A 27,621-nucleotide genomic window follows, 5' to 3' on the forward strand; every position below is an offset into this window, starting at 1 on the left:
ATTTTATTTTATTTTAACCAACAAATTATGCCTATATTAATCGAAATAAGTGAACTAACACGCAAACGTTTCATCTAAGTTAATAGAGCTATGTTAACCCAAATCACACATTTATTTTACCATTACAAACTCTTTACCCAAACACTTCCATCCCATTTGTATTTCCCCTCTATATCTTTTTAAGTGGTTTTTAAACTAGTTATATACATTTTCAAAAAGAACATCATTTATTGTTGAATCAACCTTTTATGGTTTAAATGAAAATTTAACTTCAACATTTTACAAATTCCCACCCCATTTATAAATAGCCTAATTGGAAAGAAATTATAAGCTTATTGCAGTACAACAGTCAACACAGTATACATTCAGAGCATCTGTTCAGAGAAAAGTCAGAGGACAATGTCAAGTAGGTAAAAACGCTGTAAAAATATTTAATAAAGAAGGCTTTGACAAAATCTACGAGGCCTAAAGAAGGAAAAGTCATGAGTTTGACCATCACTAATGCCAAGTGATGACATTGGTGTCAATGAAAAGACGTTTTTTCAAAAGTATTCAGAGAATGAGCAAAAAAAGTGCCATGAGACAAAATACAAAAAAAACTCAACTCCACGATTGGAGGGGCACTTCAGCATTAATGAGGGCAAACTCTGCATCACCCCTTTGTCAAGGCCAATAACCTCTCCAGAACAGAAGACTTTCAGCAAAGTGGCACTGTCTCCGAGTGCTTTCCCCCTGCTATTGTCTGCAGAGATTGAATTCAGTCAGCTCCATTCTTCCGGCAGATTGACAATGTTTGTCCCATCAACTATATTAATTCAGTTCTGGCAGATAAAAGATCCGGTAGCTAACAATGATTCATTGGAGAATAGCTTTGGAGGGGAAAGTCGCAGAGACATGAAGGAAAGGAGGTAACCTTGTAACAGATGCACAGTTGGACTGATGAAAGGTCTTAGAGGTAAGAAGACGCAGAAAAAGACATTTTTTAATCGCATCAGCTTGAATTACTGTAGAGGATCAGCTAACAGAAAGGGGTTTAAAGCTTGTCTATACAGCTCATGGAATTTGGCTGCAGTTGATTGTGCCCGTTTGTAGCACAAAGGCTTGTGAAGGAGATTAGGTGGAACATTTCTCCCTCAACATTGACAGATACATTCTGCATTACAACACAACCACACAGTAACACTGTGTATGTTTTTCGATGCGGATGGTTGAAGGTTTTTCAGTGATCCATATTTCTGAGACAATGTTCATTATGTAATTTGATGCCGCACATTCATTACACGTGCTTCTATTTTTCACATTTCTAAAATTGTGCGCCCCCTGTTAATCAGGTCACTTCAAATGGAGCGTCTTCATGTTGCACAACGTACAACCCAAACTCAGCCTTGACACCTTTACATGGATGTGATCCCCAACATACATTTGTCAAAAGTTCAAATGACATGAAAGTAAAATGGTGCTTAGCGATTGTGCTCATCTGCCTGATGTTGAACATATGTTAAAGGACAAGGTTGGCAACAGTCTATATTTATATCCCACTAAAGAAGGAAAACAACAATGTGCTAGTCCGCCATGACTTCTCAGACGGACTTCTGAGATGTAAATAACAAGGACGGATTGCATTAATGTACAGCCGAAAGGCCATCATGAAAAAAGAGTGGAGACTGCAGTTTAAGTAAAATCTCACTCAAATATGAGAAAACAGGGCATTTCTTTGGAATTATTCTCAGATGCTGATTAATAGAAATGTAATGCTTAACTGATTATTTAAGGCAGAGGGACAGTGACTGTGGGATTGACTCAAACAAATCAAATAAAGTAATGCCCCAGTAACAAGTTATTTGGTTAATTTCATGGTATTTGTTAATGTGAAGAACAATGTAGAGTCCACATTGTTCTTCACAACATAATTGAAAGCAATATAATTAATGAATTTGGCAGCTAGAAAGTCCCTTAGCTTCCTACAGGAATGTGGACGCAAAGCACAGCAGCCTCCAGGTGCTTTCAGCTTACGTAACGTCCACCATACTGCCTGCTGGTGAACACACACTGTGTATTTGCCTTATGCAAGGCTCCTGGAGCCAACCACCTTATTCTTCTGAACACTGAATGATGCAATTATAACACACAAATTAATAAACAAAACAAGCAAACACCCATAGCAGCACTTCCTTTCATTTGAATGTGTTAAATTAATGAATAATCCAATAATTGCTACTTGCATGGAGCCTTTATAGGCTTTGTTCATTCCTGTCTCCTCCATTTGTCAGTCATGGGGTGTTAGTTATGTCACCTCTCTGTTTCCTGCTACTGTGACACCTCATCTGAGAAAGAGGTCAGCATACAACGGGGCTCCGGAGAACATTTAGCCTCCAGCAGGTGGGAGGACGGTGAGGACACAGGAATTTAAACTGAAGAGCAACTCGTTTTAGTGGCATTTTCCCTTCTGAATTCATTAATATGTTATCATAAACATGCTGCTTTAATTCCTTGACAGCCAAACTGTATAACCATGTTTTAAATGGTGTGTTCTCATTAAGAATTACAGTTTGCGTCTTGCTCTACATGCTGGTGCTGTCATAACAAATGACAATGTGTTAAAGAAAAGGGCAAAGGAACTACTAGAAAGGCTGTGTCAGACAGGGAGGCGCACACAGAGACAGTAAACCCCCCCCCCCCCCCCCACACACACACACACACACACACACACACACACACACACACACACACACACACACACACACACACACACACACACACACACACACACACACACACACACACACACACACACACACACACACACACACACACACACACACACACACACACACACACACACACACACACACACACATACACACACACACACACACACGCCCCATTTTCCCCAAGACAGTAGCACTTTATCCGTTTGGCTCTGCCCCCTGTGGCACACTAAGTCTATCCTTATACTGAGGTTAATTAAGTGTGGATATAATCAAGGTCTGATCGTGTATTGATCCCCAGTGTGGGACACCCGAGTGTTAAACAATGCTTTCCCCTGGGCTTGGATGCAGCAGCAGAGGCCATTCATCCCGCCTGCGAGCGGCGCCTGTGACTGCTGCTGAGTGGTGATTTGGTTTGGTATGGGACAGCCTGGCTTATCTCCTCCACCAGACAGCAGCGATTCAGCTGAGCCGTCCCAACTGACCCGCTTTGCCCTCACTCACTTGTTTTCTTTTTTGTTAATAAAGTGGTCAGATAAGATGGGAGCTTTATCTCATTACAAGCCCTTGGACACCCGGCACATTAAATGAACAAATATGCAAATGCTTCCTCTGTTCATGGACCTGGGAGGATTGAAAAAAAAGAGGAACCTACACAAATCTCGCTATTATTTTTATTATCCTGCTCCTTTTTTTTGTCTGCTCTAGCTGTGACAGCCAATGCACCATTTTTTAAGCATGCTCAGTGATGACAGACCACCAGCACAATAGGCTGAATAGGCTCATGGATAACACAGAGTAGAAACCAGAGCAGAAAAGGATGGAGCTTTCATTGATAAAGCTAACCGTGCTTCTCTTGTATCCAAAAGATCAGACTCCACAAGGTGGGAAAAGTGGACGGAGGGTGAGATCGACAGAAGGGGCAGGGGTGGGGAGAAAGGGGTAAAAAAGGCAGAAAAGGAGGGAACTGAGTGCTGAAGGGAGTGGAGGGAGAGACAGAGAGCTCTATAAGTGCACCACACTCTGACAACAGTAAAAGAATAAGGCCAGGGACTTCTCCATTATCTTTATGTGCAGCGAGTGTTCATTGGGTGCTCCGATAGGATACTGCGCCTTACCCTGCGGGCCTAAAAGCGCCATTGTGATGGTATTACTTCCATGGCCAAGACTCGGGAGAACGGGATGCTTTTTTTGTTGCTGCCCAGCCTTTTGTGCGCAGCGTAGAATGAAAGCAGGGCACGAAGGAAAGGAAAGAGAACCAAACTACAACAAATAAAGGGGCTAGTTATGTGTCAGTGTGTGCGTTTTGCATTTTTAGATTCTGATAATTGTGCTAAAGACTTTTAATGACCCATAAGTATGCAGTACGAGACTTTTTAATGAGATTACGAGGGCAGCAATATAGGCCCTGGTGAAGCAATTATTTCCTTGCTTTGAGAATGATCGCTCCCTCCCATATAATCTCCTCCTCTCTGTCACATTCTCACTCTCTAGTCATCATTTTTTATCTCTGCTGTCTACTCTTATTATAATCACTGTTGTTCTGAGAGTGGCCTAAGAGTGGCTGAGGGCTGCTATTATGAGTGCGTTAGAGGCATACATGGATACCAATCAAACTACAGGCGAGCTGAGAGAGTAATGGCTTTGTGAGCTGGGGGTGAGAAGAGCAACTGCGGAGTAATTGTGATTGGATGTAATTAGTCTGCAACGAGCCTAATAAGGTAGCTGGACTTGGCATTGTCGCTGATGCATGATTGGTGTGTTTGAGATTGGTCCCTCCTCCCCTGCAGCCTTCATAACTCAGCACTTATCACAGGCAGAAATTAATCCAACATCATTGTCTAGCTTTCTAAATTTCACGACACATTGACTAACAATTCCAAATAGATTTTTGATCCCTTTCAATAAGTTAACTCTCAATATTAAATGAACTGCGTTTTCATTTGTCTTTGCCAGGCATTAAATCGTCCCCATAAATTATTAACTTTGAAAGCTATTGTATGTAAGTGATCTTGAATGATAGTGTTTTACTAAGTGGTACATTTTATATTGAGCAGAGGTTTTCCCCATTTTACTTCCCCCTGGAGAATACAAATATTTGTTTAAGGTGAGACGACCATCCTTTTAAGTGTTGTACCTAATTATACTCACCCTAAGTCCTCCTAATAATAAATCGTTTTCAACAATTTTGACCAGTTTATGAGCAGCACATATGTATGTCTCATAGACATCTTGGGGACAGAGGGTGTTTGTTGTTTGAAATCGTAGCATCAAGCAATTTAACCCTAATGTGCATCATGTCCACAACATGTCAAAATCCATTAGCTTCCTTTTCCACCTGAAGCGAGCGGCGAGGATTGAGTCCCAGTCATAAAACCCTCTTTCATTTGGATGAATGCACTGGTCACAGCTAAAAAGGTCACCAGACATTAAGCGAAAGGGGAAAGCCGGTTTAATTTTTCCTGCTGCCCAGTTATGTTATGCATGCTCACAATCTTACAAATGTTTTGGATTTGGGGCAGCAGGTCTTACTCACAGTGAGCAGTCGCACTCCTTTAATACCCGTTAGGTTTTGTCAAAGCCTTTAAGCAGTTAAACAAGGTTAACGACACAAGCAGTAGCATTTTAATTACTTATGAGACCCATCATACTAACATCTTGACATTCTACAGGAACATACCAGTGTTGCTGAGTGTTTCTCCAATTCCAACAGTATACAACTTAATATTATATTAAATGAAAACATTTTGTTTTTCCAACATGACTATCCAATCTCTGAGACAAATTAATCTCTGTACCAGTAACGGCACTAAAAATAAGTGCCAGTACAAGTATTCCAGTCATATAAAGGGGAAATTATTACATACATTATACTTAAGCAATCATACACGAGAGGCCGTTCTTGAACGTCATTATTATATAGGTCCGTACGCCTGTACTGGAGTACCAATAATGACGTTCAAGAACGTCCTCAAGTGTATGATTGCGATTCTATTACACAAACTATCATTGTGATCAACAATATCGTAAAATAATTTCATAATGTGGGCTAATTTGCTCCCAAACCTACACTTTCTGCTTGAGTTAATCTCTGTCAGAAAGTAGTTCCTAGAAAGTAACCCTGCCTCCGCCAGCCGCTGTATGCAGGTGCTTCTGACGCAATGGTTTGTGTAACGCGTAGCAGTGCCAGACTCTTCACTAATGCGGGTCATCATGGACCCCAGGCTGTTCACCCCCAAGGGCTCCATGCTATATCACACCGCATCCCCAGTCTTCACCGACTTCCTTGGATGGTGGTAGAAAGCCTTTGCTGATTCGGGCAGTCTTGATAGGTAGGCCTCGAACGAAACGTCGCTATGGAAACCACACGATATAGGCTCATGGAAGTAGTTTCGGTAGGCTAGTGGCGTGTGTAGGCCACTGGATACTTTGTGATTAGGCACGTTCTATTTGATCGTTGTTTGATCGTGGAATCAAACCCGCCTATTGACCAATCAGAGAGCTTGCTCAAACCTATGTGTTATAGAATTAATCAATAACTCATTACACAGCCGAGTAATGAGATGATTCATCTTCTACTGTCACGTAAACATTGTTTATGGAAAGTGCTACACTAATGAAAACTGTTATTAGTAGTAGCACTAATAAAAATGAAAATTGAAACAGCTTCATTCTTGTCTGTGAGTAATTGTGGTCTAAGCTGTGAAAACGATAAATACGTGTATTGGCATGGTTAAATGTAGCTGATAATCTAAGATCTTTTTCTGAGAAAGCAACAGATTAATTCAGGTATTAATTTAGTTTGACGGTGTTATTACAGGTTTGTCTACCACATTGCTTTAATTCAATCAATCTTCTGTAATGGCAGATACATAAATATTGGACTGGCACACAATTACTCGCCGCAGTAAAACTGGTAATTTGTCTGTAAATAGTCTATTGATTTGACCGTACTGTGAGCATACACTGTAGGTGGATTATTTATGTTTATGGAGAATTGAATGCAGACGTGTAGAACGAGTGGGTGGTTGTCCTTTTATACAGTTTATATTTTAGACTATGAGTGCTTAAGTGCAACACATTTAAATAGACCTCGGTTGTTTAAAAGCATGAATAAGTGTTAAGTGATAAACATCAGAGTTGAGTAAAAAACAGCAACAACACTGGTATTATCCGCAACAACTGCTGGAAACAGAATCATGAAAAGCAATTAAAGCACATGCCAAGTCAACATAAAGACATCCTAACAGAGAAGGCTTCACTATTGGCCTGCTAGTCTCTGGTTGAGATGTAACTAAAGGTGTGTGACTCACCTGTGGGGTAGCGCTCAATGACTGGCAGGTCATCCACCTGCAGAGTGGCATTACCCCCACTCCTCGTAAACTTCACTATATGGTACTTTCCGTCATTTACAAACTTTGACGTCTCCTCAATATTAATGTCGTCTGTTCCGACATTAAATACAACAGCAATGTTTCCTTTATCCTGAAATGAGAAGAACACAGAAAATAAAAGCTTTTAGTGACATTATTGGACTGTGCGGAAAGGTTTTCAGCTGAAAGGAAGAACGTCTAACGCGGAAAATGTTCGAATGTATGTTATTTAATGAGTGTGTCGTCAGTCAGTGTCCTATAGTAAGGACAATATTAATTTACTCTGCATCTTAAACTCTGTCAAAAAGTGTACATTTTCTTAAACACATATATATATATTTTATATATTTATATTCCTCGGGATGGTAAGAAACAGCATTTTGATATCCCTGTCTGTATCACGCACACAGAAGATTGACAATAAAGTTGACTTGGTTAGAAAAGTTCAGCCAGATTATTTTGTGAACATGACTCATTTTATCTATTTTGTGATTTAGTAGCTTTATGAACATTATAACACATTTTAAATATAATGGTTTGAATAATAACTTTTTTATTTTAATAGCATTGCACCAATCAATGGAGTTATATTATTCTTGAGATACTGTAGATTTGTTCTTAGGTCATGGGGAGGGTTGAAAAAAATACTATTGAAAGCTTAAAATAAAGAATCGAAACAAGGTTCTGCACCCGAAACCCAGCACCAAGATGATCATACAAACTCCAGAATGAAACCACAACCATCCATAATGCTAAACACTACGCCCTGCCCAACGTACTTTATTGTGTGTTTTGTTATAATTAGACAAACACGGTTAATAATCTTAATGTGATTTTCAGAAAAGCCTACACATTTTAGCCTTTGAAGGCTCGATAGAATAATGATTAAACACGAAAACAAGGAAATTGCACCCATGTCATTATAGCTTCTGCCGGTGTGGTTCTATGATGTTTACATCTGTCCGCCCTACGGTGAAATGTATAAGAGCATATGCTTTCATCGAGGATTTCTTATTATCAAAAATTATTTTTGTGCTGTGTATGTGCAATGAGAGATGTTATTCCAAGTGCATACAAAGACCTGCTGGGATGCCTAATAGGCAGATCAAAGAGAAGCCATACTGTGTGTTTTGTCCTTTATGTTTTCATTACATCAGTTCAATAAATGATATAGTTAGTGGTTAACAGTGTCCCCTTGAGGTTTAGTGCTCTACCTATCCTGGCCTTCTGCGTGATGCTGCCGTCTGGTTCTTTAAGAGGTCGTTTTTTTTCTTTATGCTTCAGCCATTAATCCAACACACACACACACACACACACACACACACACACACACACACACACACACACACACACACACACACACACACACACACACACACACACACACACACACACACACACACACACACACACACACACACACACACACACACACACACACACACACACACACACACACACACACACACACACACCTTCTTTTCCTCAATTAAAAATAGCGTAAAAGCACACAGAGAGGATATCAATGAATCTGAGCATTAGTAAATAATCAAACTGCAATAAATTAAAAGATAAATACATCAAATATAGGTATGAAAACATACAGATAATGACTTGAGGAAGTTAAAGAGAGCTTAGGCTCAGTCTCCACATGCTATGGGTATCTCTAATAAGCGTATTTTACGGTACATGATCGAAGTCCCTGAATCCTTCTACTCTAATGCATGCATAAGAGGAGTGTGTATATTGCTGCAGCCTCTCTCTCTGCTTATGAACTGCAGTGAAAGGAGCATCTGGTATGAGGCTCAACCTACTGTAGCAGCGCAGCACTCTGCATATCATTATCCAGTCAGCAAAGCCAATTCTACACTACATCTCCATCTCTCTCTGACTCTCCCATATGCACAGACTGACTCTTTTTTTAAGCCCTCTCAAAACACACATATACTATAAAGACACACACAAAGATTCAGACCCCTTTTTAGAACAGAACGAGTTGAGTGTGTCTCGAGAGCCAAAAGCTAAAGTGCAATTAAAGCCATTTGTAATGTGTCACACCGCATTACCAAAACTAGGACAATTGTATGCTTTGTAATGTAATTTATTTAATTATTATATATATTATATAATCTGATGCATTAAAGCTACAGTACCAACACAATTTACAGAGGCCTTGCGGGCACCAATCAACAAAGAGTGAAAAGCAGATGGCTAGAGTGACTTCAGGTTTTCAGAAGTGAATTTGCGGGATGATCTGTAGTATCTGTTGTAGTGAAAACCTTGTGTTAGCGGCAATCTGTTTTGTTTAAGAGATTTGCCCCTCCTGAAACCCTTCCACGGAGACAGCAGCTCCTCAGCAGGAATAAATGCAGCAAGAAGAGGCAGCAGATACCATGAGCATCTGCTGTCATCGGACCTCACACCAAGGCAGATCTTTCACACAATTTCCTGATTTTCAAGTACTTGGATATACAGTGTAGAATTTCTGATTCCAATAGGGTACTTTCTTTCAAGGACTACCACACACTGAACACATTAATTCAGAAGTTTTTACTGCCATTGCTCTTGGAAAAAAAAGAAAAAGAAAGAGACAGAAAAAAGGGTTTAGTAGAGGGACCAATCCAATTAAAATCCTGCTTTTAATAGCCTCCTTCAATTGACTTTTAATGTTCCCCACGGTCTCGTTAATAAATTTAAAGCATTTAGTCACAAACTGCCAACTCGAATTTCCATAGCATGAAAAAAAATGCCTACTTCCCAGCCTTGAAAGAGATGAAGAGGTAGATGAAAGCGGTTGACAGAGAAAAGACAAAAAGCTAACCATCAGATTTAGGGAGTCAGATATCAGATGAAAGATAAGCGCCGATTCTTCAGGGTGAGAAAAACAGAGTATATTTTTGACATGCTCATGTTTATCGCAGATTAATGTGATTAACTTTGACTGTTATTGCCTCTGCCCTCTGAGATAGCGCTGGCATTTGCTTGAAACACCAATAATATTTCTTTCTAAATCCAATACAATTTTAGGGACATTTGATATACTTAGACAAGTCGTTTTCTCAGTTAGTCCAGCACTGAGAGGAGCCTAATCCTGGAGCTCTAATAGGGTGCAGGCTTATGTCAGTGAGTGATTGATAGCTGCTTACATAAACCCAGTCTATTACACCCTTACCAGTTTTAGGGCTGCTCACATGGTAAATACTGCTCCCCGCAGGCATGCCCCTCTGGGAACATACTGTAGGGTGCACACATACCGTACTGAAGAACTCAGCCCTGCCTGACATTCTGCACGCTGCCTTGATTAATTGCTCATCAAGCTGCAATAGAGTTTAATTAACTGATGAAGTTGATCCACCATTCTCCTCTAATCTGCTCTTTTTTTTATGCTTCTCATCCTTGCAGCTGGAGGGTGGAGTAGCTGCTGCAAAAATCAGGGTGTCAGTTTCTCGTTAAAACTTCCCATCTGCGCTCATTATACAACCATAGGGATACTTGTTTTACTAGCTCTAAAGACGCCAAACTGCCTCTGCAGACAGAGTGTATTTTCCTGTAATTGTTAGAAGCTCCGTGGCATAACTTTCTCTCTTCCAATCATGTCTACAAAACCATGTCTGGACCAATGTGTTAAATTGACAAAAAAAGGCTTTTAACAGAATTACAGACAGCTTGGGTTGTGATATTTTGACAAAATGTACTTAAACCTTCAGATTGAAGTGTTACCATGAATAATACATTAATTAATAAATAATTCATTATCTTGTTGTTTAAAGGATATAGTATGTTGTTCATAATCTGCTTAAAAACAGAAACCATGAGTTGAAACGAACCACACGTTTTGAATGTTTTACTGGAGCGAGAAAACATTTCCCCAGCCCACGTACAGACAATCAAAAAAAAAATAAGGAAATGAAGGAAGTGAAAAGTGGTATTTCAGATGGAACCTCCACTCTGATCTCTTCAAAAATGAACACCACAGTGTAGGATGTAATGTTTTGCTTGTTTATGAGTCATTCATGTTGACAACCATTGTGCACCCGTCACATTTCATATCTCACAACTCCGACGCCACAGGACTGAAACACATCTCCCTCCAGTGGACATGTCTGTGAGGGGTCTGTTGTCAGGTGGAGTGCTCACCTCCGTCTTCCCCTTAGTGTGTGTTATGTGTGTGTGTCTCCGTGTTGAGGGGGCATTATACTCTCGCTGTAGAAGCTAAATGTCTTAATGTAGCTATAGGCGGGCAGACTACTGTTCACCTTATCTTTTAATTACCTCTGATATTCTTCTGCTTCGCCTTTTTTTCATTTTTTCAAAGCTTGGTTAATGAAATTACAGACATAATGGAATAATTAGAAGAAAGATATTTTTTTCTTCCTTAGATCACGTGGTCTGTAAACTGTACATAATGCTGTAATTCATCTATACACCTGTAATTAAAGGTCATGCAAACGTGTACATGCAGTCACTCAGACATCATTTTTAGAGTGTACAGTGCTACATTCATAACAAAGCTGAAGGCAGTATAGAAGCACTACTATGGGGTTGCAGAAAATTAAATTTCAGCCTCATAGGAGCGCTGTATGATACATTAACTTCCTAATATGCCGAACAATTTAATGATGTTACGGGCGGTGACAAAACTACAGTATATTGTCTCTCTGGGGAGCCAGTCGGGCCTGTGAAGTTATATTACTTCAGTAAAAGATACGAGCTCAAACTTCACCTTTTATGTTAGCTCTATATCAAATACAATATGAATTATATATATAACCTTCTCCCGGGATGGACGAATACACCTTTTCCCTAGAGTTGCCATATTTGTAAGAGTATTTACATTACCTTTAACTAGCTATTCCGATCTGAGCACCCTCGTGAATAAGATTCCTGGTCACTGTCGGATGCTATCATTTTGATAAACACTGTCAAATCTTCAGACATGCCATAACCTCCCTATGTGGCATGACTGTGAGCAAATGTCTTTTGCACACGGAGGAAAAACAAGCTCTTAAACAGAGAAACCTTGACATCAATCGGGCACATGAAATTGATTTACAAGCGTGTGGCGCATACTGTATACCTTTCAACATTTTCATTATATATCTTTATCATCCGTTAAATCATGTGTAAAATGGAGGGCAAGATATGCGACCCTCGCCGTTTACTTTGGGAGCTTCCCCACTTAACACAGGATTCAGGATATAAATGTTCCGTCCTCTTAACATGAAATCATCAGAGCATTACTCTGTTCTGTTTGGTTTTAAATCTGACATCAAAGTCAAAACTATGGGAACATATAATTATTGTCGTCGAGAAATATAGGCAAATCCCCTGCATTCATGAAATGAATCATTAGGAAGCAATTTAGCTCTGACACAAAAAACCTACAGGGTGGAAACAAGTTTGCTTGTTTAACGATTTAACCCTAAAGCTTTTTGAAAATGTCCTTCCTCATGATTACCATTTCTTGGGGTTATTTTATTTCGGTTTTCATATTTTGCCTGGATTGCCTTCCTATTTATCCTGGTTAACCTGGAAAAAGAGATCATGTATCTCAAGGGGATCTTCATAGCTCAATAAAGTATACATTATTAAAATAAAGTATAGATTTGTCCTTGTTTTTCCTAAAGCACTCTTCGTCCTTCTACGGTTGAGTGTATAGTGCAACCCGTTATCTCTCTTTTCCCAAGTCATTAGGAGACTACTAGAACACAAGGCTATTTTTTAAGGTGAGTCAACTTTTAAAATGTGTTCTAAACCATGAAACACAGTTTAACAAGGCCCCCCCCACCCCTTCATTTAGCTATGGCCTCGGAGCGTTTCCATTGTGGTGAGGGATAAATGAGCTCAGCTTATTTCAAAATCAAGTCCTCCGGCTAAAGTGCCTAATTATCTGTGAAGTTGGCTTTAAATTGTTTCTATTGCTAGGAGACTCTATCAAGAAGCTTTCTGTAGGAGAGCTTCATCACATAGCTCAAGTTAATAAATCATCAGGCCAGCCACAGTGGTTGTTTGAAGAGAGGGCGCCAAGAGAACAACAAGAGACACACTTCTATTGAACCGTTATAGGGGAAATAATAAAAACATTCATTCATGCTTATGTATAATGCAGCAGCACCTTCTTTGTGGGATTGTAGGAAGAAAACATACATAACAGCTACAGTAAGCTTTTTAACACAGGGTTCGTGCAATAAAAATAAAATGTTCTGCTCATTAGCGGCACAAGAGCGCTAGAGTTCAGAAGTTCACATTCAGTTTGAAGTGACAGTAATGGGAGCTGGACAGAAGCACATTTGAAAAGAAAATGTTTTTTTTTTTTTTTTTTTCTTCTTGAAATGACATTTGCTGTCTGACTGTACGCTTCTCTTGCTCCGCCTTTGGATCGCCTTTGACGCTTTTCATCAAGGGAGGTCAACAGATATTTGAAATTTCGTTCTATCTCGCTCAAAGAAATCAATTCAGGTTTCATGTGATTCTCCTGTCGTCCGTTCACTTGTGACAGTTGGCGCGCAGTCAGGGTGAGTTGACCTTCATCTCTGTCCTCTCTGCCAGGTCTGCCTGCGTTCCCCTGAGCAAACTAAGAGACCAGCTCACTTCATCGGTACACCATACAGCTTTCTGGCTAAGTAGGATCAAATATAATCAAGTGTGCATTTAGGTAGAATGGGGATGGAGCAATCACCTCAATAAGAAATGGAAAACGCTGCGGTAGAGCTGGGACATACGCCTGAAGGCAGGGAACAGAAGCCATGATTGACCTTAACTCTTCAGGACAAGACTTTCAGACATTTGATATGAAAAGGATACACATCATGACAAACATTTTGCCGTGTCTACTCAGATTATGTCCGGTTTAGGTGATCATAAGGATGAGTAAACCCTGCATGCCACAATCTGTCATTTAAGAGTTATGTTATGCCATACAGATCGTATGCAGTGGCAACAATGGTGACCTTTAGAAAAGGTGTTTGTATTTTGAAGGTTTTCACTGAGCAAGGTTTCTTGTTATAATGAGATTGTTCCTCATAAATATGCAATCCGTTCTTGTTCCACTGAGATCTGTTCCACTATGTTTCTCACCGTCTGAGCCCCTCACGTAATTATGTGACAGGTTTGCTAATCTAGCAAAAGGTGTCACACACATTTCACCCCGGTAATGCAGGAGTATCGTATTAACACATTACAGCTCAATTGCGTCACATTTCCATAATGATGGCATTGTTTTCTCAATGTATAACTGTTTAATTATTTGGGTGACTGACATAACAATAATTTCATAACACAGTAAATATGTCATCTTGACATACATACTAGATCAAGTATGGATTTGAGGTGATACATTTGTAAATATGAGCATAACAGGGTACACCCAATTGAATATGTATTTTAAAAGAACAATGATTCTCACTATTAAGTACCATCAAATATTACATTTCTTAAAACAGTTATTTTTCCCTCATAGTTTAGCTACACTATTGGATCAATTTGAGAAAAAAAAGTCTGGAACTAATGCAACCAGCAAAGCTCGAATCTTTCCTTATATCACATCAGTCATACTGGTGGACTAAAAATAAATGGACTCACAGTATGAAATAAGATCCTTAGAATCTGAAATCAATTTCACATCTTTGATGTCCATCATACTCTGAGGTGATGGGGATAGAAGTGAAATCAAGCTTAAAAGCCAAGTAGAGCTTCACAATAAAATGCAGATAAATATACATATATAGATTTTAAAGATTTAAACATGTTAGCATTTGGGGCTAACAACTATATGTACCTTGTGCTGCTGCTTCATAGAAAAGCCTCCATTTTACACCTTGCTTTCTTCAGGTTTAAGGCAGCTGGCGGGCTTTAACTAAAAAGTATTTCAGTTTTGAACTCAGTGTTCAGTACAAACTAGCTTTGCAATGTATTTTAACGTACATTTGTTTATGTCTTTTGTTGGTGGGTCCATTTTAATTATTGCATGTGAAAAAATGGACTGGCAGGTCTTTGCAACATGTCCACTCATGGGAAGGACAACAGAATTATGATTAATAGTGCAACACAAAAAGGGTTTCTACCAAAGGCAAGAATGTGACAGGGTGGACAGGATACCATGAAAAAAGCTCTTTTGCAGCTGTAATTTCAACTATGCATTTATTATATGTTAATGAATTAAAATCGGCATCCTTTGAGTGGTTCGATATTAGGGTAAGAGTAAGGAGTAAGAATCTTTAATCGGCGTATTATATCAATGTTAGCTAAACAAAACAAAAACTAGCATCATATCTATCTTTTTAACAGGGAATACATTTTAACTTTGATGCGACAAAAATACTGGAACATTTAAAATTACTACGTTTTTAAAAAGTGACTTTGAGAGCAGATTGAGTGTACAGAGATACTGTAAGAAGCTCAATCTGACTGCTCTGCCTCCAGTGGGGTTCAGTAAAGAGGCTACATTGGGATCACCAGCAGGGTCAGAGTCTGAAAGTGTTTTGGGAAGGTTCATCTTATCACAGTACACCACTTTACTTCTACACATGCAATATGTTCCTCGCTCTTACCCTCTATTCCCACTTCTGCAACTAGTATGGCTACTTCTGAATTTGTAAAGGAAATAAAAAGTTAATTTGATTCGAGGGTCTATAAATATAAATAAAAGTGATGAAGACTGTGACCTGTGAAACAACACCACAGCCCCCATACTTTGGATTTGGTTCCACTATAGGCACTTCAAAAGAAGACTTCAAAGTGCTGTTTTGAGCAGTGGATGTCTTCCAACACTCTTTGATACCACCATCAATTTGTAAATTAAAGCTATGTTATATTTGGCACAGGGAAGTAGAAATTCCTATATCTACAGCACCATTTCATCTTCGAGCCTCCTGCTTTAGGAAAGTACACCATAAATAGCCTGTTAAAGTGATAACAGCTAAGAACTAAATATATATCAGTATGCACTGTGATAAATGATGCTTAGAGATAATTAGTCAGTCCTGTTCAGTTGCCATGCCCTATGACTTTGAATGGTTTATCATTACAAGCACATTGTACGCCTTCATTTTTCAAAACAATCCCCAATATATGTTGTTTGTGCAGTTGAATATATTCATAAACGATTTGCTATTCAATGAGCCTGGAGGTTATTAAGCTTGTTGCCATGGTGATGGAGGCAATGTAGAAATGCAGTTACAGCAATTGTGATAAGCATAGCAGTGACAAGCAAAACATATGGCAAATGTCCTCTTGCATGCATTGCATTTCTACTGCTTAGCCTGTATGTCATTTGAAACTTAACTCAGAATTTAAAGAGCATCAGAGATAACGTCTGAGAAATGCTTAAATCCGACATGTACTCTAAAAACAACAGACAGTAAAATGTTCCTATTAGGCTGCCCACAGCTGTAGAAGTGAATGTGATGTTTGGCGATTATCAGGAACAAGAGGGATACACTCACAAACAATAAAATGGACCCTTAAATGTATATTGCCAATAGCTGTTATTTAACTGGGTTAAAGTGTTTTAGGGTGCATTTTCCTTTAAGAGAACCCAGGGGTACTCGTTTCTAATACCTCCACAGAACTGGGAAACTGCCAAGCTTTAAAATTGCCACCATCAATCAAGAGGTTTTAAAGGATGCAACAAGCAATTTCATGGATGACTTTTTTTCCAACTTCTCCAACATTATTTCCCATCAGCCTTGTGTATTATTGCGCCATTGCTTTTCTTTATCCACCCCGGTTTCTCTTTGATTCCAGAGCCACTGACAAAAAACAGCCTGTAAGTGCCTGTATCCAAATACTGAAGCATGTCCATCTCGGAAGAGGGATACATTAACAGATCTAGGACAAGAGGTGTTCAATTATGACAAGAAGTATGATTTACTTAAACCTCAGAGGATTAAACCTTGTCCTAGATATATCAGATAATGGAGGGCTTTGGTTGATTTGGAAATATAAAAAACATGCAAAGCTACACTATTGTATCTGCTCTCAGACCCCATTTTCTTTTTGAAAAATGCCTGACAGATGGAGGGCTTTAGTTGGTGTGGTGCAGCTAAGATGGAAAAAAGGGAGAATATACAGTTGCTGTACTAGTGATACCGACTCAAGCCTCTCTCTTTGCCTTCAAGCAGAGTATCCTTTACAGCAAACAGGAGAGGTGAGATCTAATCATTGTAGCCCAATCAATCAAAGCTGAGTACATAAATGGATGTGATATGAATTCATAGAGGTAGCGCTGGTAGTGCTTCTTTGACAGAAACATCCTTGAAAGAAAAAAAGGATAGAAGGACAATTTTTATATAGGAAAAAAGGGACCTTGATATGTATACAGAACAAAAACAAACCATATTTTTGACTACAACGGTCTCTCATGTATGCTATTTGACGGCAATACAAATCATATAACAGCAGTAGTCAGACTCACAGGAATGCGCCGTTCTACTTCACACTTAGAGAAAAAAAGCGGTGCAAAAAGAGAAGCCATTCAAATTACCAAGAGGGATAACGGTGAACATCCCTGATATGTGCTGCACATGAGATTTGAACTAAATTGTTGTTTTTCTCAGACAATGCTCAAATGTCTGCCTCCTCCTGGCCATATCTTCTCAAAACTGAAGATCCTGATCCTTAAACAGAGCACCCTAAAGAGATATGGGATCTTTGTCTTTATCCTGTCCAGCAGCTATTATTGAGTGAAACTGACCCAATATCTCTGTGCTGATGGATGCTTCTATATTCTGCAGAGGATTGTAAGGCAACAATTACCTTCCTAAAACCTGGAGTATTAGACACTATATTGGGTCTTAGTCTTTTTTGATGGGCTCTTTTTGCAGTCTTTGTGTACTGACATCTAATTTAAACGCTGTTGAGTATACAGCCGAGTGATCACTAAAGATAGCAATGGTTTTCTCAGTTAGAGCACAACAACAAGTTAATGACTTTCTGCTGTTGTCCAATCATAAGCAACCGCTGGACCTTATTTTAATGTGTTTTAACAAGCTGTGACTCTTAGCGTTTCATCTGCTTGGGTGGACGGTAGGGCTGCTAAATTAATCGTATTTTAATAGCAATTACGATTATGGCTTGCAACGATTACGAAAACAATGTAATCGAAATAAAACGATTATTTTTGTATTATTGCTTTTTTTATTATTTTTTATTATACTTAACGTTCAGGGTAATCAACTCTTAAAAACATAATGTTCAATTTTTTTCCCTCCAATAAATTCATGTTTTCAAAATAAATGGATAAACGTTTTTAATAATCGTGATATCAATTATTGACCCAAATAATCGAGATTATGATTTTTGCCATAATCAAGCAGCCCTAGTGGACAGTAAGTTATATATTATAGTCACACATTCTTTGATTTTGTTTTTTATTTCCAGAGATTTAAAAGAAAAGTATGTTTCAACTTTTTTATTTAGTTATTTTTCTTCAAATTTAAACCACATAACTTTCAGCTGTAATACTTTCTCGCTGGTTTTCAAAAGTGGAGGGAACAGCCATCAACACCTGCCAGCCTCCTCACACACTGCAAGGGTTTAAAATCCTTCTCTCTCCTCTGTTCTATGGCAGCCTGACATTATGGTGTCGAAGAAACTGCCTGTTAGGGCCAGAGAGCAAGGTGACAATTCTAGCCAGGAGCCGTCATTATGAGCCAACCGAGTCAGTCATAAAATGGCAGAAGCAGTGCTTTTCTTTTTCTTTCCATTCTCCAGATTAACATAGTCCTACTGCAATCATCAGCATTAATTTAATCTGATCCCAATCATCTTAATCAACGATGAGACGCAACAACTGAATAAACTAAAGGATTTAAGAGGGGAAAAAAAGCCTCCAACCCACTCAATTTCAGGATTTTGTCCAATTATACTAACTTGTCATTTATTGTGGGTGCAGAAAGGAACACCTGCTCAAGGATTAATAGTGTGGGGTGAAAATCTGCAGATAGATGTGTTGACAGCGCTGAAGACAGCCACTCTGCAAGGTGATGACAGACGCTACCAAATGACAGATATTTGGTTGTTTGTCTTCCCTGTGGAGCTGACCAGGCACTTTCATCTGAATCCACCATGTAGTGATACAGACTGCATCTACTCCAAATATATTTAGCAGGAAAAAAAGGTTGCCAGTGCAGGCTAGAGGTTTCACAATTAGGCACACCTTTATAAACCGTTGTTTCTTTGTGTTTGTGGTACTGATAAATTACATATAGCCGTGATCGATTTGTGCTGTGTACAAGGGTAGCATCTGGTGGCAACACACTTAGGCTGATCGGCTAACACTCTCCCCTGAGCTGCAGTGTTCACACCACTGCCTCGTTCATATTCACAGTGTCCATGTTGGTTATTTGATATTCATCAATTGATTATCATTACTGGGATGGAACTTTGTAACCTGGCTCCGTGTAAGGATTAAATGGTCACCTGAACCAGGCATTGACACATTTCAAAAGTTCTACAAAAAGGAAGCCAATAATGAGATACAACTGATTAAGGCAGGCTCTTAGGTTGTAACAAGAAATTGATGGAAGGAAAGTGTGTGATCCCCCGGGTGCAGTCGTTTATTTTTGAGATTATTTAGCACCTTCTAATGAGACCATGTCACCTCGCCAATGGCGTTGTTTGCATAATGTATTTTTTTCATTTTGTAATGAATTTTTCTCAGCTTTTGTACCAAATATTTGACTCCATGCGGGCCTGCCGAGAGCACTGTAGCACTGGCTAGGTCCATTTCATATATACTATACGCTATACAGTATATATATATATCTCGATTGTTTTCTGCGCTGTCCGTTATCGCGGATAAAAGAGCTTCTCCTGCCGCTGCTGAAATTAGAACAGGGCAGTCAGGTGTTACTACAGTACACCTTAAAACCTGTCAGGCGGGAAGCCCAGCACTTGATAAGGTCTCTCCAAATGTTAGGGCCAGGAAATTGATGAAAGCTAATTTGCTGATACCTTTTTCTCTCCCCACAGTTAACCTAGTTTCTGCATGGAGGGCTATTTCTCCTACCTGTCCAGAAATAGGAGAAACTGTTCAGCCTGCAGAGAGCCGGTTTGGTCTGACTCCCCTCTGGGCCTGCTGACACCTATAACTAAAATCACCCAGAGCTTGAGGAAAAAGAAGAAATAGAGCCTAATTGATGAAAGCAAACTATCCACACCTCTGTTATTTTAAGAATAACTACCCTACAGATCCATGATAATGGGTGACAGTGTTTAGTAGACCTGCAGTATTAACCGAAGTTTAAACATCTTCTTAAGTATACTTGTTAGTTTAAAGCAGGGGTCGGCAACCCTAACGCGGTACCGTAACCAGTGGCACACTAGGAATAAGTGTGCAAAAATATTTTTGCCTCTTCCGCAGCGCAGAAGGAAATAAAACATTTAAGAAATCTAGACCGCAAAATAATTAAACAAGCGACTGCCTGTTTTTCCTGGCCAAGGACAGGCTCCTTGAACACAACACGAGCGTAACGTGTCATTTCACATGATGCCGTTTAAAAAATATAGTAATAAAGGGCGTTGCCGGCCTTCAGTGAACCGAGCCAGCCTTTCTGCGCGACTGTCACTCTAATGCGGGATATAGTCTCAATATGTGGGACGCGGGACAAATGATAAAAAACGCTGTGCAGTCCCGCACAGTCCCGGGACACCTGGTCACCCTACTTCTGGGTCTTTGTGTGTCACTCAAGCTTGGCTGTGTGTGTGTGTGTGTGTGGCACGAGCGTATTTTGTGTGAGTGAGCGATCCATAGATCTCTTAATGTTGCTCTCAGAGTACACCAGATTGATGCTTTTAACTTCAATATTAAAAAAAAATCTTCCGGGGGTGCATGCCACCGGACCCCCCTAGATGATGTTAGGTTCCCCACCCCACTTAAATCTTTTTCACATGGATAGGATACTAAATACATTTGCACACATCTTGTGTCCATATATTTCTGTTTAGGTGGTCATGCCACAACCGTTCACGTGCGTGCATGCAAGCGCGAGTCATAGTGATCTTAATGTGGATTTGGCACACTGATCACATTTCTTTTTTTAAATGGCACTTCAAAAAGGTTGCCGACCCCTGGTTTAAAGCAATTACTTAGAGTGTGTAATGAAATCATTACATCTCTTCTCACTTGAGTCATACCAGGGACCTTGCTCCTTACAACTTTTGTCTCCATTTCAACATTAATATGTAAACTGCATCTATTTCTCTGGTTAAACAGGATCCGTCGGGGGGCACGGCAATGTGATGAAGACTTGTGTCGGGCCAAGTGAGCTGGAACTGATGGTGCACATAATTAATGGTCTGAAATAGACTGAGAATTAGTGCTGGGCTGGGATGTTAATCGACTATGATACTTGGGCTGGTGCCTCCCAGCCTGAGGCTCTTACTCTTTCCCCCTGCTTTGCTCCATCACTTTGCTTGGATTTTCGTTGTGTCCTATTTCTTCGACTCCTCACTGTGCCTGCCTCTGATTTCGCTTCCTACTCAATCCCTCTCGCTCTCTTCCGATCACATTTTCCATGTTTGTTTCCTTTCCTTGCACGTTAACATTGAATGTATATGGAACTTGAACAACAGAGAGGGAAAGAGATGTGACACAAACTTCTCATGTTGGAACACAACCTAAACAAACTTTGCATCTTTGGTTGTCCCCTGCGGGACAGACTAATGATGCTGGAGCTGAAAGAGTAATAGGACGCACACAATGGTTACCATGACATTGTCTATGTCTATGACCTTTTTAACATCCTCTTCCATAATTCATCCCCTAAAGAGATGACCCGTGCAACTCTAGAGGAAGAGTGTGGGAAGGATTATGTTCATTTAAAAAATATGCTATTATAAATAAGATGGGTCCAGCATTTTCTTAATTTATAATAATAACAATAAAACATCTTATTTATATAGCCATTTTCAAAGCGCTTAAATATATATAATTAAAAAATATATATTTTCACAGACACTCTCCCTTTTTAAAAATGTTCCCATAATGCAATAAAAAAGTACATTTCATAAGACCATGCCCACCTAGTATACACTCTCTTATTTAAAATGTACCGTTTGAGAACAAAGCTTAGACCTACAGTACAGTCAGCTTGCAGGAATCAATAGAAAATCAAAACCACTGCTACTTTTCCAAATGCCTGTTTGATTACTAACAGTGAAATCAGTGTGTGAGCAAGACTTTATTTATGTGACAGAAACAGCCACAAAGGCTCATGCTGATTACATCTGGCAGATTTGCATAAATAAAGTTTTGAAAGACGTGGTTTGTATCTTGTGTTTATGCAGCTTTTAAATGTTATTTCATTACGTGCTGAATCTGTGTTTTTTGTATTTATAAATATTTAATTCAATGATAACAGAGCAATTCCAGCTGCCTTCAATACCACACCCCAAACTGAAGATAAGGCCGAGGCAGTTCAGTTTTGATAATAGAAAATCAAACACTGCCAAAGCTTCTCAACCATCATTAATCTCCTGCCCCAGTGCCTGACTCACAGGGAGTGACTGTTGATGGAGAGGAAGAGAAGCACACGATAGAGCAGAAGACTGGAGTGAATGAGGGAAGTGAATTAGAGAGAAAAAGAGAAAGACAGATCAAAGCAAAGGCTGGAGAAATGAGAAACTCGATTACAGGGAAGAGAGAGGTGGAAAGGTATAGAGTACAGTAGGTGGACTTAGATGGGAACTAAAGAGAAAGGGAATTCAAGCTATTAGGGCGAACAGCAGGAGCTGGTCCGAAGGGAACTCGCTGGACTGAAGGTATAAGGTCGGCCTTATCACTCCATCAGAGATGTCTGGTTGTCCACACGCAGATAGCAATCACTGTCAACCCAATACCTCCCCCATCACAACCCATTACTCTATCTCTCAACCACAGATGCCTGCCTCCCTGGCTACACATTTTGCCTTTGTGATGATCCCTCTGACTTCACACTGTCGCTGAGGTCTCACCTGCCACTGCACATGAGCATTAGCTCCCGTATTACTAAGTAGACTTTTTTGCGTAGGCAGCGGTAGCAGCAGTTGGCCGGAGAAGGGAGAGACTGCCATTGATTTCTCGCGTTGAAGGACATGCTGAGGTTGGAGGCCTGAGGTTGTGGGGCTGAGGCGGCACTGGCTGTCAGGGTTTAAAGGCTGCTGGAGTTCTGAGACAGCTCAGCGTACAGAGGCATTCATCATCAGAAAGGTAACTGGCTTCTCTGAAAGCAACTCAGCCGAAAAATGAACAGCTGCTAAGGCTGCTCCCACAAAGACCCCACCATTCTTTCTGCTTTCCGCAGCCCTAGGTTCACAGCAATAGGAAGCAAGTCAGACATGTTGTCATTCAAATGCATAACCCCTCACAGAGAGACATATTTGTCTGACTGGAAATAACATATTGAAATGGAGGGTTTCTAAACTGCCTACTGTATGCAGGATGGAAACAAAAACATATCCGAAAAGTACAAGCATCTAGAATAAATGTTCTCTGTGTTTGGCTTTCAAAATATAAAGTTTTATGGACATCTGTGTCTCTGACAGCATCTCCCTTACACACATATTTTTATAAAGGCAAAAAGCTCGACAAGCTGCCAAATAAAATGAGTAACGTCATCTATTTTGGAGTCTGTGACGCCTCTACACTGCCTCACCCAGAATTGCAAAATCCATGATTTGAAGTCAAGAAAGGCTAACAGCTTGAGCCTACTTCTTATAAAGTGAATGTAGAGTGTCTGCAGTGTTGTTACTATATAGACCCTCCAGAAAAACGCGGGCAAAAATCCTTGATTATGCGGGCTAAAATCCTTGATTATGCGGGCTAAAATCCTTGATTATGCGATAAACATGCAGGGTTTTTATGTGATTTTATGAGGTGAAAGTTGCAAAAAACAATAGATTTTTTTTTAAATATTGGGCTGTCTTATTTATTCTCTCTCACACACAACCTGCCACTAACGTTAAACCCCTTTCCTATTCAATTAAACACACTCAATGTTTATTTATTGTAAAAGCAATTGGGCTATTTTAATCTCTCACGCACGCACGCGCACACGCACACGCACACACACACACACACTTCTCCGCCTCATTCTGTTTTCATTTACTCGTTCGTTATCTGAGCTTCAATCTTGTAGGCTACTCACCTCGTTTCTTGTAGCCCTCGAAAGCGTTTTGGAGGTTGATGCCTCGGTGAACGTGAGTTGTTTGGCTTTCTTGTCCGCAGCAGCAGAAAGCATTTTCGAATGTTTGAATGAATCAAAGTGGGTCGTCACCGTCGATTTTCTCTAAGACGTATGCTCCAACACACAGTTGCACGGGGTGCAGAATAGATTCCCCCCACTTTCGTGAAAGACATTGGGGTACTGCTTTGCCCGGTCTTTAGCAGAAATGTTTGTCGGTAAATGAGATGGATCAGATTTTTTCATCTTGGTGTTTTCTCTCTCGTGTGAGTTCTACACGTTCACTCTACGGTGTTGTTTACCTTCTGTGATGCGCGAGCTGATGACGTCGCGTCATCATCATCAATACTTCACGTCAAGACAAGTTAACTTTTTTTTTTCTCAACTTTGTGTTGAAAAATGCGGGGATTATGCGGCCTTTTGATAAATATGCGGCCTTTTAAAAATCTGCGCCATTTAGCTGATTATGCAGTAAATTCTGCGATCGCAGAATCGCGTTTTTACGGAGGGTCTAGATAAATGCATACTACACATGATTGTACTTATCATTGATATAGATTTGCAAAAATGTTTCACAGACTCCAGCTTTGTTATCCACTTTTTTCAATTACCACAGGAGAGCAGTGTGTATGTGAGTCTCACATTGGTGCATACAATGAAGAAATGTAAGGCAATAATTAGCATTCCCATGTGGTTATTTAGCACATTGTATGTACAAACCTATTTGTTGAACATGGCAGCCCTTCCTTTGAAAAGCACATTCATTTACCTGTCCTTAGTCAAAGCTTTTTTAGCGTGGCATCAACCTTTCTTTCAGTCTACGTCCAGCTCAAGGTTTCCACAGCTCTATCTTATTGAAGCTCAAGCAGAATGTGGGCCCATTTCCCTGTGCAGTGCAAAGTGTTAGGGAGGGCTGCAGATTAAAAAGCCTTCCCCTGGGTGTGCTCACCAGGCTGTTCAATGCTACTCGCCAGGGAGATTCACTACATACATTCTCTTTTATGGCCCTTTCCTTATTCATCATAACACAGCTTCAATTTTATTAACTTCTCCAGCCAAGCATAGATCTTTGCATGTGCCATCAGTCTTTCCCTCTCTATTTCTAGCCTTACAGCAGCCCTCTCCACCCAGTTCCCCATGATGCTCATAAGCAAGCGTACACAAGCGCACACTGTTATTCGCTCACATGTATACAGATTTAACACTGGGGAAGGCTGAGTGAATGGACACATTTCTTTCAATCCAGTCTGGTCTTTATCTTCCTGTTGGGTAAGTGTTGTTCCCCAGCTGTGCCTTGCCATAACACAGGCCCAGATAGCCTCCTGCACAAAATATGCTAAACATGGAAAACATCTTTGGTACTAAACTTTATTTTATGCAAAATAAAAGGAGTGAAGAAAACTGTGAATACTGAGGAAATGTAGGAAGACTGAATTCAATTGAACTGAAAGACTTCAGTGTGACAGTACAAATGTCAACACTGCACAACTAACAACAATAATCCTGTCTTTTGTGAATGTTAATTAGTGACTTGTTTGTCCACCAATATTATATGAATGGCTTGGAGACAATAATAATCATGTTTATTCGAAACACGTCAAATGAATACAAGGAAATGTTGTGTTTATATATTTCTTTTTTTTTTATATAATTACAATTGTCTGTGAGATTTCAGAAATGTTTTTCCTGTCCTACACTTAAGTAAATAGACATGTTCAGGAGGTTTTCAATCTTAAACATATGCAAGAGTGCTTAGGCACCATTTCATAGGATTACATTGCATAGAGCATACAACGGCTCCATTTCTCTGTACTTTCCCTGGGCTGTGTAAGGGCTATACCAAACCAGACTGCAAGAAAGTCTAATTTCACTGGTCACAGGCTTCTCCGCCATCAGAAACAGCCATATGTCCTTGAACCAAACAGGGAGGTAGCGTGGCAAGACCACTGAAACTGCTTTGATGACTTGAACAGAGCTTACTAACCGTGGCAGAACCGTGCGCTAAGAAAAAGGTAAAGTGGAAAAGTGGAAGGTGAAGGCACGAGGGCTATCTCAGTGTGAAAAGCTTTGATGGATGAGCTTTACCCATATTGTATCATGAAAAGACAGAAAGTCAGTGAGGCTGATCCTCTAGGTTTTTTAAAGCGATGAAAGTGGACTGTGTTCATGCCTAGGGTATACTGTGCCCTGCATGAGATGAAGAGATAACTCGCAAAGAAAGTGCTTTTGCTATGTTTGTATCGCACTGTTTTTAGCCACGACACTGAATTATTCAGTATTGCAACCCTATAGCAAGACATCTGTAAACCCATTGTATGTGACAAAAACTGTGATAGTGAAAAAAGGGGGATCTGAGTGATTTTGCTAACACATTTGCTAAATGTACTTCTGATTATAAATGTAGTCAGTGCTACTGTGGATTGAATCTGTCATGTGACAAGGGAGAGTTTTATATGTATCGTCATTCAGCAAGTTGGCCTAGCTAGGTACAAGAAGATCATTGTACAATCTTGCAGGTATCTGACCAATCATTGAGTCCAGAGAATCAGCGTTTGACTTTTGTCTTCTTGTGCCACCTGGAGGTTGACATTTCAGATTTTGAAAGAAATTCTGACAATTATTGGATGGTTACAATGAAATGAGGTGGATACAAATACTGTATGCCGCTCCTCAGGCTGGATTGTAATCACTTTGGTTATCCCTTAACTTTTCATCTTGTGCTATTATCATATCATCATTTTAATTTGTCTAATAATACATTTAATGACTACATTTGTCAAAAGTAATGACATTCTCATCAGCAAATTGTCATTTAGGGCACGTTAGCACACTGGGGTTCATATTTGGCCCCAAGCAATGACAAATACGAACCCCGGAGTGCTAACATTCCAGTTTGCTAGCTGAACTACTGAGCCACCATAACAAACTTCACCTGTTGGCCAAGAATGTAATATGTGCGTAATCTGGTCTCATGTATATGAAGAGAAACAAAACATGCAAAGGGCTATGCTATGCTTCTCATTAAAGATGCATGAGTTGCCTTGAGCTATCTTATCCCCAAAAAGAATTCTTCACAAAGACACATTCATCATCAAGGTGCTGTCCAGATCATAATGAGAAAAGCCAAAACGGAGAACAAACTGTCGTCTTTAGTTGTCCGATTCCCAACATATGCTGCCGCTCCTGTCGACACACCTGCTGCTTAAAAGAGAGCCAATTTATTTCCCCAGAAGGATGGACCACTTGTGACATTTGGCAATGGAGCGTCAGACGTTTCATCCAACCCGTTCCAGACACACAAACAGAACCGCAAACACTGAGAAGGTGGTAGTCAAGGTGGCATTGTCACCTGAGAAGCTAAGTAGGCTGCCTTATAAA

The 27,621-nt window shown here is 39.9% G+C and overlaps 1 protein-coding gene across 26 annotated transcripts in view; it reads right to left on the reverse strand.

Annotated features, from left to right (window-relative positions):
* LOC307043663 (neurexin-1a-like) overlaps window positions 1-27,621 on the reverse strand; it is a 248,197-nt gene that overhangs the window by 33,501 nt on the left and 187,075 nt on the right. For all 26 annotated transcript variants that reach the window (XM_079688285.1, XM_079688296.1, XM_079688295.1 and 23 more), the window contains one exon: window positions 7,022-7,193. In XM_079688285.1, coding sequence (XP_079544411.1) covers window positions 7,022-7,193 — 172 coding nt within the window. The remainder of the gene's footprint in view (window positions 1-7,021; window positions 7,194-27,621) is intronic.

Source organism: Notothenia rossii (genome assembly GCF_949606895.1).
Source record: "Notothenia rossii genome assembly, chromosome: 6".
NCBI classification, from domain to species: Eukaryota; Metazoa; Chordata; class Actinopteri; order Perciformes; family Nototheniidae; genus Notothenia; species Notothenia rossii.